At 41.5% G+C, this 12,961-nt stretch overlaps 1 protein-coding gene across 1 annotated transcript in view; it reads right to left on the bottom strand.

The window, feature by feature from the left end:
• LOC133005020 (chemokine-like protein TAFA-2) overlaps positions 1–12,004 on the bottom strand; it is a 59,211-nt gene extending 47,207 nt beyond the window's left edge. Inside the window, exon 1 of the mRNA XM_061074608.1 lies at positions 11,905–12,004. Coding sequence (XP_060930591.1) covers positions 11,905–12,004 — 100 coding nt within the window. The remainder of the gene's footprint in view (positions 1–11,904) is intronic.
• Between the last annotated feature and the right edge of the window lie 957 nt (positions 12,005–12,961).

The raw sequence follows: 12,961 nt of genomic DNA, 5'->3' as shown, positions 1-12,961 counted from the left end.
GACGGTTGTAAATATAATCAGGTTATAATAAGGTCCAAGTTTAATCTGGATAGAAAACATATTTTAATACAAGGTGTACATGGAATCAAAGGGCTGTGCATAATACCAAAAACCCAGAATCAAACAGATGGAAATCCATTTAGTTCTACCAAATGCCCAATAGGTTACTACAGTGGCTGAATAAAACACAAATTAGCGCACTGCCTAATTGCACCGCTCTGATTACAGCACTTCCACCACTGGCAATTTCATAAAACTGCTTCTATATCAGCTTGAGCAATCGTACAGTCAGGCTTGTAATTGGTGGCTGGATCCAGGGACCAGCTGAGGATTGGGAATACTCGGCTAAACACAGGCGCACAATCAGGGGCGTTGACTGGGAAGGAGTAAATATTCTGTTGATCAGCCTTCACTGACAAAGGAGAAGACTGCACCACAATGAAACGACAAAACATACTATAAAAGGCTGTCAACAAAGGCTGTAACAGGTGGTCCATTATCTCTGCATGAACCTAATGGAAACATGACTGAGGGTCTGCTGCTAATGGATTGTTTTGGGAAACGACAGCGTAAACATGTACGGCCACAGCTTTTTATCCCACACATACGATGGTAACAACACATGTGAAGCTCCTTGGATATGTATGTTGCATTCATTATTCACATTGCTTCAAGTGTGCCTGCTCTACTGGGAAAACTCTGGAAAGAGGTTATTCTACTTCAGACCCAGCCAAGACAAGACAGGCAAACACCAGGGAACCATAGACATGCAACTAAAATAGGTGGTGAGGGTCGTTGCTGGGTTTTGATACACAATATAAAAAGCTTTAATCTAATTCCTGGTACGCATTGCATGGGCTGGAGCTTTGCTTCTCCCGAAAGTCTTTCTGAAATATCCTTATGGTTCAAAAGATAACGCATTTTTTTCCTTTCCAAACATCTGGTCATTTGCAGAGTCTCCAGAGAGTGTAAATCATAAACAGTGTACATGGAGAAAGAGAGGGGAGGGAAAACGGGGGCAAATAGGCCCCGAGGAGGCCGAGCAAATGGCTTTGATGTGCTCTGAGCTCGACTGTTTGAAATTATAGACTAACATTCAGGGAGTCGTGTTTTTCAGTGTTAATTCTTAACTACGCAAATAAGAATATAGCTCTGCTAGCAGTCTTTGAAAAGTGCTCCTTGGTGTTATGGTTTCTTTCCACCGTCCAAAGACAAGGAGTTATTGACCAATGTATGATGGGATTGGCTCCAGACCCCCACCATCCTAAACAGTTTAAAGTAAATGTCTTTCTTCTTCTTTTTTTGCATCAAGACTACGACTGTCAATATTGTGCTGATTTCTGCACATTCAACAAAAAGAAACTCAAAAGTAATTCATCATATTTGAAGTCATTCATAATTGTGTGCATTTTTTTTTATCAAAAGAGGATATTTATTAAAATGATCCAATGCTTACAACATTCATGCAGCACAATTAAATTTTATTTGTATCTAGCAAAATCATAATATCCATTATCTCAAGGCACTTTACATAGTAAGGTCGAGACCTTCAAAATGTTCACAAAGAGGGCCATGAGAGAGAAAGAGGGGAACACTTGAATTTGTTGGTAGAATTAGTAGAACACTTGTGCACACATTGTGTAGTTATTTGTGTGAGAACATGAGATTAACCAACAACCTTCAAGTCCTAAAGTAAACTCCTTGACTCTAATGAAAGAAAATGGTATGTATTGGTTATACATATTTCAGCACATCTCTCCTTGCTTGTCAAGAGCTTACTTGAAAGGGCGATTCCCATCTCAGTGTGACTTTCATGTAAAATAAAACCAAAAGAATTGCAGACACAGAATTGGAATTTCAAATGCATGTATGCGTAAGACTGTGTTCCTATGAATACTAAAGGCGAAAATTGTACAAACACATAAGAACAAAACCACTGCGCCACCCACCAGGCAAATACCTCTGGAGGACAAATTGGAAATTGAATCATAAACTATAAAGAGCCAAGGTTGAGTTCAGCTGCGGAAGAAAAGAGAAACGAGATGGAAGTGGAGAGGAGAAAAGAACGGCTACATTAAATAAAAGTTCACTCTTTCTCTCCTGCCCCTGCAGAAATTCACGCTGTGCTGCCTGATTGAAATTTCCTGGTTTAATAGCTGTGAAATAAAGTAAAACTTCGGAGGAGGAAGAAAGAGAGAATATGAAACAAAGGGCAAAGGAGAGGAACACAGTGGTCGCAGAGCGCCGAAGGAGAGAGACCATCAGATACAAGGATATAATTGAAATGAGATTACATTATGACTTATAAAAACTCCAATCAAGTTCAATTAATGATTCATATTTTAATAAGATCTCCCTGTAGCTCTCTTGCCATAATGTTAATCCACACTTCATCTGCTACAATCGCAGCTGCATATAGTGGCTTAACCAAAGGCAGAGAGTCGATAGGGGCTTTGGTTCTGCTTAAGAAACCATAGAGATGTTCCAGGCTGGGTCAATGCTGGGTTGGCTGGTGAGCTAACAGTTAACGATTAGCACTAATGAATGCAATGAGAGGGCCCCAATGAGGTAATCTCTCTGTGCAGCCAGAGGAAACTCTCCATTTACACCAATTAGTACAACCACATAATCAGTGACCATAGCACCCAGACTCCGACTGTGAAGTTTTTTTTCTTCTTTTTTTCTCTCTCTTTACCTTGAGAATTCAACTTTTTATGTCGGCTTATCGTGCCATTTCTCTCCTCAGGTTTCTCATATCTGTACACTTGAGGTAACATGAAGGATCAAATGTTTGTCAATAAAATGCTGTGGTTGCAGGATTCTCTGAAGAATTCTCCCTGTTTGTGTGGTTATATTAAGAATACAAGTTCCATCACCATTTTATCGGCTTTAGTGTTTATGTGGCGCGAGAGATGGCAATGCTGGCTGTTGCTTGACTTTGGTTCAGACTTAACTTACACAGCATCTCTCAGGGAGCTTTCACACTCACCTTGCTTGGTCTGGATCAAAATAACAAGTGTGAAAGGTGCCTCAGACCAAAGTCCAGACCAATGCACCTAAATTCAGTCTGACCTAAAGAGGTGGTCTTGGTTCCGATCAAATGGACCATAGTTCTGATTGTGTGCAATGGGAACATTTTTTGGAGAATAGTTAGGACTTGATGATTGCTTGCATAATGATATATTTAGATGAAGAGGATTTTCATTTTGCCAAATTCCATAATGACATTACACTGCCAACGAAATTAAAGAAGTGGACTGCTTCATCGCTTTTCTCCACTGAAACAACAGCATACAATAACTGAATTAACAACTAACCGACATCAGACGCAGGCCCATCTATAAACCGATCAATTAACACAAATGCCCTCAGAAGTAGGTATGTGTACATATGTTTGGATGTAAAGACATTCATGGCACAGCTCCACCATAAGGATTGACACATTTGCTTCAAGTGAAATGTCTGACACGCTGAACCGTCTTTTCTATCGCATTACTTATTCAAACTGTGATTGTGATCCCATTAATAGTTTATTATTGTATACAACCATCTAATCAACACAATCTAATTACCAGCTCACTGCTGTTATGATATTAATAACAGTTTTGACCGTATTTGTCAGATACCTGATCAGAGAAGACCGAAGTACCAATTAAAATTGATTGCTGTCCAATTTATTAGATGCACCTAGATAACACTAGAAACATAGACAGGCTTCAAAGGGCCTATAATACATTTTTTGAGAGAAGGTTTTAGTTATTTTAATGGTTCAATGTTGGCAACTTTAGTTTGCGATGCTATTACACTGTCGATCTAAGCCAACAATACACCTCTACATTTGATCCTGAGCCCATCTCATCCTTAAAGGTTATACATATACAAGACATTCACTGGCATTAGGTGTCACACAAGATTATCCTGTGATAGACTACAAAAGGCCAGAGTGCCTGGTGCCAGTTAACAAATACACTCCTGGCACCTTAATAACTGAATAGATCATGGTTAAAACATGTGTGTTACCAAGGACACGCTGATTGGGAAGGTGAGTGTATGTAAATGTCGTTCTTTGGATTTTGTCAACAGCACCAATTCAAGTAGAGCGAGGGAGAGAAAAGTGGGAGAGACAGCCATGGGCCTGTGTAGCAGCCGTAATGATGAACAAACGGATAGATCATAATTAACAGGTATCTCGGTCGCTTTAAGGCAATGGGGCAAATGTAATTTTCAGTGAAGTATCACAAAAAAAGATGTATTTTAATCCGACAATGAGCAAAAATCTGCTAAATGTTCATTTTCCACCATGTTTGACCTGCTCAGATGTTGAAACTACCTTTATGTGTCATCTTTTCGACATTCCATACCACGGGCATTTAAACCTTCTTTAACCCATGGTGGCGTGCTGGGGTTTTCATACATAACTCGCCTTTTAATATGGTCATTTTTTATTTATTGCTCAGCTGTTTTAATGGTTTTGGAAATGTAACATAAAACGTAGTTAATAATGGCTTGATATCACCTAAATCTTTCAGCACATCAGGGCACCTCGGGGCAGAATTCATCACGGGTCCACTTTGTATAAATTATATGAATTTGTCTTTGAAGCCTATAAATGAATCGTTTTAGTTTCTATGACTTAAATCTATTATTATTATTTTTTTTTATCTTGCTGCCCTTTTGCACAGTATCTTCTTGTTAACTGATCAAGCTAACTGTTAGTTAATTATGCCGCTCACAGTGTCTGTGTTCCTTCTATTCTGGTCGTCTGCACTTAGGATCAGGTTTAATTATCGTCTAGTCTTTTTGGATCCAGCTGTTCTTGGGTCCCCCTCAGATCAGGTCTTTCCTTTTTGAAAGTAAATGTAATCATCTGGTTCATTGAGTTCATCCATTTGCTGCAATACATCCTAAATGCATAGTGAAATAAATATTTTTCATATATCTTTTTCATATAGTTCTTGTTCTCTATCGCTATGTCACTTTTCCACTGCTTCCAGAAAGGGCACACTGCTTGTCTGCATTAACAATGAACCTTGGCATTCAACGTAAAACATTAGGCGTGATATGAACCTATCTCGGTCCATCCATAATGAATGACTAAATGACAATAAATTGTAATCTTGCTTGTAATGAATAATAAGTTGCTAATTTCATTAATTTGGTGTCTTGTTTTCTCTCACATTCATGAGTTTGTACAATGTGTCCCCATCTATTGACCTGTGAATTAAAAGTGTTAGGGAAAGCTTGTTTGTTTCTTAGCATGAAAACTTTCACGTTTGTAATCTTCCGCTTTAATTTTTCACAAGCCATATGGAGCCATGTTGTACACCAAGCATGGAGTGCAGCTTTACTGTGGAGCAGCCTCTAAGGAGGGCAGACAGCCTGTCTCTGCACATCACATTAGAGAGCCTCTTTGAGTGTGCATGCATGTTAGTGTGTTTTTGTGTGTGTGCGCGTGTGTGTGTGCGTGTTTGTGTGTGCATTTACTGCAGGCCTGTCTGCGTGCCTGACTGAATGCACATGTCCCTCTGAGCTTGTGTGAGAGCAGTTTAGCACATGCATCTCAGCATCCATATATGTCTTTGTCTTACTTCTCCGTTCCCCCTTCTCGGCAGACAGAATGCCATTCAGAGCAAGTTAAGTTCTTAGGGGCTTCTAATCAGTGACGATGTATAGAGATTGCAGCGTATGGACTGAGAATCAATGACTCGACAGTGTGTGGTGAAGTGATCAGCATAATCGCTGTTCCGCTTAACTTCAAAATCCAAGCCAAGCGGTTTCTCCAAGACTATTGGCAAAGCCGCTGAGACACTTCACCAAGGCCAAGACTTTGCCTGCAAATAAGATCTCTTCATTGCAGGAGATCTGCAGTCCACTAAGAGAGTTAGAGCTCGATGGTCTTGGTTTTAAGCTCGTCATTTTCTCACAGTTCTGCTTTGATGTGTAAGGTAAAGCATGTGACTAAGCGAAAAAGACAGGAAGATGGATGATTTAACAGATGGAGAGGCTGCAACTGGAAAGGAGAGGCAGCTTTTTTCTGTTCTGGCCAGAGAGAGAAAAATCTGTAGAATAGAAGGTGAGCAGGAGCTAGGAAGGCACACACACAAGTTCACACACCGACCCACACACGCACAAACACACACACACACACACATGCTGACTTCTTTTGCCACTTCTTAGCCATCTTGACTATTCTCCTCACCACAGCTGTCTTGTCAGCACATACTGGTGGCAACAACAAACACACACACACACACACACACACACACACACACACACACACACACACACACACACACACACACACACACACACACTCACATTAGTGCTAGGCGATAGGGTGAATAATAAAATCTCTTTCAAGCCTTGGGATGGGTCACAATTTTAATCAGTTTTTCCCCAGGAAGATGCAGGAGAACTATATCATGTTTAAAGCATCTTATCTTTTAATGATTTCTTGTTAATTTAAAAAAAGTTTTCCCATGTAACCATGTCTGTACCACATGCCTCTACTAAGTCAAGAGTTTGTTAGTTACAGCACAGGCAGAGCCCACCAGTCTGAACACTAATATATTTTTTCTCCTGTTGTTTGTGTTTCTGGAGATGACCTCATGCTTATAGCAGCAGACAGCTGGCTGGCTGAAGTAGAGTGTGCTCACTGATCAGTCAACTCCCATAGCTTCACCTCATGTAACAAGTAGGGTTGGGTACAACCGGTACCTACCCGGACCGAAATGCAACGGAGATTTCGGTGCCTCATTTCGGTGCCTGAGCCAATCGAAGACTGAGGTCTCCGCTCCTCCCGCCTCCTCACACTTCCGCTCCTTCCTTCACGGGAAGCGGCGGGCTCCCGCGGGGCCGCCGAGCGTGGGAGCCCGGGGCTGTCCCCGGGCTCCCGCGTGTGTCCGGGCTTCCGTGCAGGTGGGGGGGGGAGTATCTCCTCGTGAGCCCTCTCCCCGGCTCTAGCTGGCCCCCCCTCCCCCCCGCCGGGCGCATTTCCTCCGTGGCGGTGCTCCGGGACCGGCTCCGGGTCGGCTTGGAAAGGCTCGGGGCGGGAGGAACGAAGACCACGCCGAGACAGGTTTCACAAAAGCGTCCGCAGTTTAGGGGGACGAAGGCGGGGGGCCGAAGCCCCCCTGCGGCAGCCTCAGCCGCGGAGAAACGGGGGTCTCTGAGTGATGGAAAAGCGACCCTCAGTCTTCATTTGGCTCAGGCACTGAAGTCAGAGTCACGAGTCAGAGTGTGTGTGTTTTGTATTTATTTTTATTTATTTAAGTATAGTGTAAACTTTTGTTAACAGTTCGTATGTTATTCATAGTTTTAAGTTATAAAGGGTTTTGTATTTATTTATATTTATAATCTGCTTTAAACAGTTAATATATTTGGCAATAAAAAAAGCCTTTCTTAGTCAAGCATCGTTTTGTGCACTTTTTTGAAAAAGTATCGGTTCAGGCACCGTTTAGGCACCGGTATCGTTTTAAAAGTATCGGTTAGGAACCGGTATCGGATAAAAACCAAACGATACCCATCCCTAGTAACAAGAGATAACACCTGGTCAGCAAACACCATCTGAGCTCAGATCAGTTTCTGTTTTCAGTCTGTTTCTGTCATAAATGAAATTAAATGAAATTCACTTCATGACGACCAGAGCCAGAAACCAGGGCTCATCACATCCCATAAACAGCAGCATGTTCATCTAGTCTAACCATTCGCGTCTTCGTGTTTACAGCTGCCAGCCATCTATCACTTTTTAAAATACAACTAAATTTTTGATGTACATTTTATAACTTCATATTCATGATGTAGACGCACATACTCATTATCTTTGGTATGACCTCATCTACATAGTACAGAGAAGTTTAACTCAGAACTAAATGTCTTTAGCCCCTCCACCCATTATAATCAGTTTTTCTTTAATTGCCTGTTTGTGTGCGTTCGTGTGTTTCTGTGTGTGTGTGTGTGTGTGTGTGCGTGTGTGTGTGTGTGTGTGTGCATGTGTGTGTGTCTGAGTGAAAGCCTCAACCTTGAAGTGACCTAAGGGATTGAATTCAGTAATTATCTGATTACTCGTCTGTTTTTTCCCACTCAGACAACCTGCAACTGGATAACGCTGTAACTCCCTGATTACAACTTACTCTACAATCAATGACCCATTAACAGCAGCACGCAGTTGCTACACATGTCCACACACACATACACACACACACACACACATACCGTTGTACACCTATCCTTGGGGGGACTCACCATTAACAAATGCATTATTGGCTAGTGCCAAAGTCAAACCCCAATGGAACCAGCTGAATGGACAATCCAAGTCCTGAATCTTACAGGGTTTTCACACCTGAGAGTCTGGACTATGGTACGAACCAAGGTCCATGTCTTCGATTCATTTTTTTACATTTAATCCTGTGAGTTTTGATCCTGTGAGTTTTGATTGTGGTGGTGGCTCCAGATCATGGTGGCAGCTGATCTTTGACTATGACCACAACAAGACTGCTTGACATACAATACGCCTCTCATGTACAATTTATTTAAATCACCACTCTAAGTTTAGCAAAGTTTTGGTCTGTTGGTCTGGACAGAGGCATCTTTTACCAAAATCCGGACCAAACAAGGTCGGTGTATAAGCTCCCTTTCTGCTCCAACAGGGATCCAGCATTTGGTTGCCACAATTCTAATCGGCTCCTGAATCTGAGATCCAAAGAATAGAGCAAAATAAGTGCCAAACCCCAAATTTGCAAGGAGGTAGTTGGGGCTATAGCAGGCATACAAAGCATTCGTCAAAATAACAACCTGCTGGTTAGGATCCAGGAGAGATTATTGTTTTAGTTGCTGTAGTAAACAACAAGGGTCTTTCCTTAACCATAACCAAATGGTGTGGTGTGAAACATCAGTATAACAACAGTATAGGTACTACAAATGGTTATTGCATTGCAGTCTGAAGTAATGTTACTGATGAACTTAGTTTCAACATTGTTGCAACTTGCCAAAAAAGGAAATGAACAACATGTCTTCATTACAGCTACAACACATATTTGCATATAAGTTCTGTTTAAATGTAATTTTTAGTAGACAGAGTTGGCTTCGGGGGAGGGTATAATAAAATAACTACGAAGGAATCCTCAGTGACACAAAGCTGCAGCTGCTATCTTGTGACTTTGCTTCTCATCTCTCTCGACCCGATGTTTTCTGTGTTTTCATGGCTTTGTGCAGACGTCAGCACTTCATCGAAAGCCCAGTGATGCACCACAATAAGGAAGCCCGTCTTCCCTTCCTCCATGTCTTTTCACCATCCTGCCATTTATGAAAATGTTTGCCCTTGCCTTGTCAAGACAAGCTCTGTGAGAGGAGGAGAAAATGTCTGGCAGCCAGACAACGGCAGAGTCAAACTTACACACACACACACACACACTCATAAAGCTGTCGTTTACTGTACATATACATGAACTCACATAAAACAATATAGAGTCTCCACAAAGTGATAACATTATGGTAATTTTTCAGGCCGTCTAAGACACTGCAATCTTTTTAAAGCGTCAAACAAAAATCTCATCAATCATTTCCCCCTTCAGTCATCTGCTAATGGAATAGTCGTACAAAGCAGATATTGAGACACACAGCACAGTACACTGACTGCAGTATAAATATCTTTGGCATCAGTGACGTGAGACACACAGTAACAACAATGGCAAACAAAGGCAACCGGTTCAGATGAAGGGCAGCTGGTGCACGCCACAAGGTCGGCATGAAAGCCAAAGGCAGGGCTTAACATTTTCAAGCCATCGTTGCTTATCGTTTGTAGTCAAACCAAACACAAAATCCCCTAATGTCAGTACTTGGTTTTATCCCCTCAGGTGCATCTTGTCATTGTAAATAAATTTTTTTTGTGGGATATGTTTTGTTATCATGTTAGTCACATCCCTGCCTTGGTACGTTCTTTCCCCCACAAATCTTTAGCAGCAGTCTTGAAATAAATTGTCTTTAACATAAGCTTGATTTTGAAACCTGTGGAGCATCGAAGATCTTTAGCTTTAATGTCACACGAGTCGTGAATCTGAGGAGGACTGCACAGCTCTTGGTGTTCATTTGGTGCCTATGCAATCAACACTTTAGGTTCTGCTTTCATGAATCAATAGCAGATTGATTTTATCCACCCCCGTTGACATGAACACATTATCTGATATAACGTGTGTAATCTAATGACACCTCCACTGGCTCTGGTTAACACACACAGACTCAATATAAACTCCTTTGCTTCACCTTAAAAGCACCGACCTCAACAACTCTCATTCAGGACCAAGATCAGACCCTGGCTGGTTCTATTTTCACAGCAATGTGTTAGTGCTGGTCTGGCTTCCCCAATTCATTCTGCTGTAGACTTGATTGTATTTTAAAAACAATCAGAAATGACTTGGACAGCTCCAAGCCAGATGTTTAGGGGGGAATTTGCAACCGTTCAATCACCAATAAATTAGCTTACCTTCAATGACGATAACAAAAAACAATGATAAATGACATACAGTTCAAATCTTCTTCATAGCGCCTAATTTTCAACATATGGTTTGGCAGCTACAGAATGGTTTTGTTGTTTCTTATAGTGAAGTGAATTCTGAAAATAGTGATTACAGGCCAGAAGTGGAACGGAAGGTAAATGCCACGTGAGTTACATCCCAATGGAAGGCTACACTGTTGACAATCATTGTAAATCTCCTCAATATGTACCTGCAAACCTCTCCTACTCACTGAACTGGGGAAAGGGCAGTTTACCCCCCCCGAGTATCAGCCCCAACTATATTTGATATATTTGATATATTTCTGTTTATTTAGACATACTACCGACCTACTGTTGGTCGGTTTGTCAGTTTCCATAAGCGTGTTATAATATACGTGATCAGTATATTGTTATCCCTATATTTTCATTTCTCTAAGTACAGCTTAACAGCCTGTTAGCATTGGTGTCGACATGTTTTTCACCTTTACAGACCTGATTTGTCCTATGAAACTGATTCATACTGTAATTCAATTCAACATTTCATAAACTGCAGCCATCAAAATATTAATAACACAAGAAAACCACATGTAGGTAGGTTGGCTGTAGGTAATCATCTTACAACTCATTATTAAACTGAGCATGAATCTATATAGGACTGGACATTTTTAAGTGCATTTCACAACTAAAACGCAATTTAGTACAAAAGTAACTCTAATCACCTTCACAAAGAGACACATCAAGTAGAGGTCCACTTTCATATTCCCACCACATGTAGGTTATTACCTGAACAGCAGGACTGAAATAGCTCTCATATGCACGTAGCAGGTACCCTGTTCCCTCTAGGCTTTTTTTCAAGGGGTTGGCAATTTTCCGTGTCTCACTCAGGTGATCATTGTTAACCAGAGAGGCAAAGATACCCAACCTTCACATGATAAATGAGCTGTGAACCAGTAAGAGGCCTCAGGCCTCAATCATGCTAGTGATTATGCCACATAAGGCTCACTGCTGGCTGTGTGTGCTGTGAGGTACAGACAATTTCAAAGTGTCGCCCCACCCTGATGGGACTGCAAAGACGGGAAAGTCTCCAAACTTAGAAGACCTTTCACTGTTGGATTACTCTTATTCCTCTTCCTTTTATTAAAGAACTTTTTTGTGTGTGTTCTTCCTGGCGACCTGCCTCTGTGGACTCATATTTCACTGTGAATCCGACCTCTGCATTCCCTCGGGTCGCACACGGCCTATTCACTCCAACTTTACAACATGTGAAAAGAAATTGGTTGCAGAGACGGCCTGCACTGGTAATCTGGGATAGATCCAATACTGTGAATGCTGCACTGAAAAGTGGAACGACACGCAGGAATATGTACTCTACACACACGCAGGAGTGGACATAAACACATACATGTACCTACCTGTGTGGCTCCGGTGTGCATGTGTCAGGGAGGCCAGACAGAGGGACAGCAGTAGACTCCATACACCTACTCCACAAATGCAAGGGCCCCGTTCCCGCATTCTGCCAGAAAGAAACAGAAACACATATACTCAATTAGAGAACAAACTTAAACGAAATTACTGTAATGTGCATTGCATGCTGTTTTGCAACTGCTGGTTGATTGGCACGGATGAGAGTAGTTGGCCAACCAACTAACGGGGAGAAACATGAGACGCACTAAGAGACGTGAAGAGAGACTGAGCTGAGCTGCAAAGCCAAGACGCCAGCAGAAATTGCTGGCAAGTTTAAGTTGGGTTTTTGAATTTTGGTTTGCTTGGTGTTATAAATAAAAAGGTGTTGAAAAACAACTGGTTTGTCTCTGGCTGTTGTGAGGGGACCCAAGTAACAACGTCAATTTCCACAAAATCCTTTCTTCACATTTGTTACAAGTGTTAATTTGGATTAACTAGTGAGAAACTGGTGGTCAAAGGTCAAGGTCACTATAACCTTACAAATCATAATTTTGATTTTGCAAACATAACGGCTCAGAACCCAAGGGAATGTTTTCAAATTTGGCACAAAGGATCACTTAGACTCAGAGATAAAATGATTTGATTATAAAAGGTCAAGGTCACAGTGACCTCATATTCTTGTAAACGTGATATATCACACACAGATGGTTAATATCCCTTTTTAGGGGTTGATGGGGTGGGGGTGGGGGGGGGGGTAATCTGCAGCTCTGCTGCCTATATATAAAAACCACTGTACACCACTGCCAGAAACTTTACACGACCTTCTAAGATAACCGTGAAACATATATACACAACCAGCATTCACAGACTCATCCCTGTGCCTATCTGCATTGCCAAAGAAAAATATATTTACACAGGCAAAATTATTGTTTACTGCAAACACATCCAAAGAGAAGGGGAGACAGTGAAAGACACAGAGCGGGAGAGAAGTAAAGACGAGGAGAAATCAACAGAGGGATGGCAGCAATGAAGAGCAGGAGAGGACTACGGTGGCTTGTAAATTTG

The sequence above is a fragment of the Limanda limanda genome, chromosome 7 (genome assembly GCF_963576545.1).
Source record: "Limanda limanda chromosome 7, fLimLim1.1, whole genome shotgun sequence".
In the NCBI taxonomy this organism is placed as follows: Eukaryota; Metazoa; Chordata; class Actinopteri; order Pleuronectiformes; family Pleuronectidae; genus Limanda; species Limanda limanda.
The sequence above is the reverse complement of the archived record's forward strand: the minus strand, read 5'-3'. Positions and strand labels throughout refer to the sequence as shown.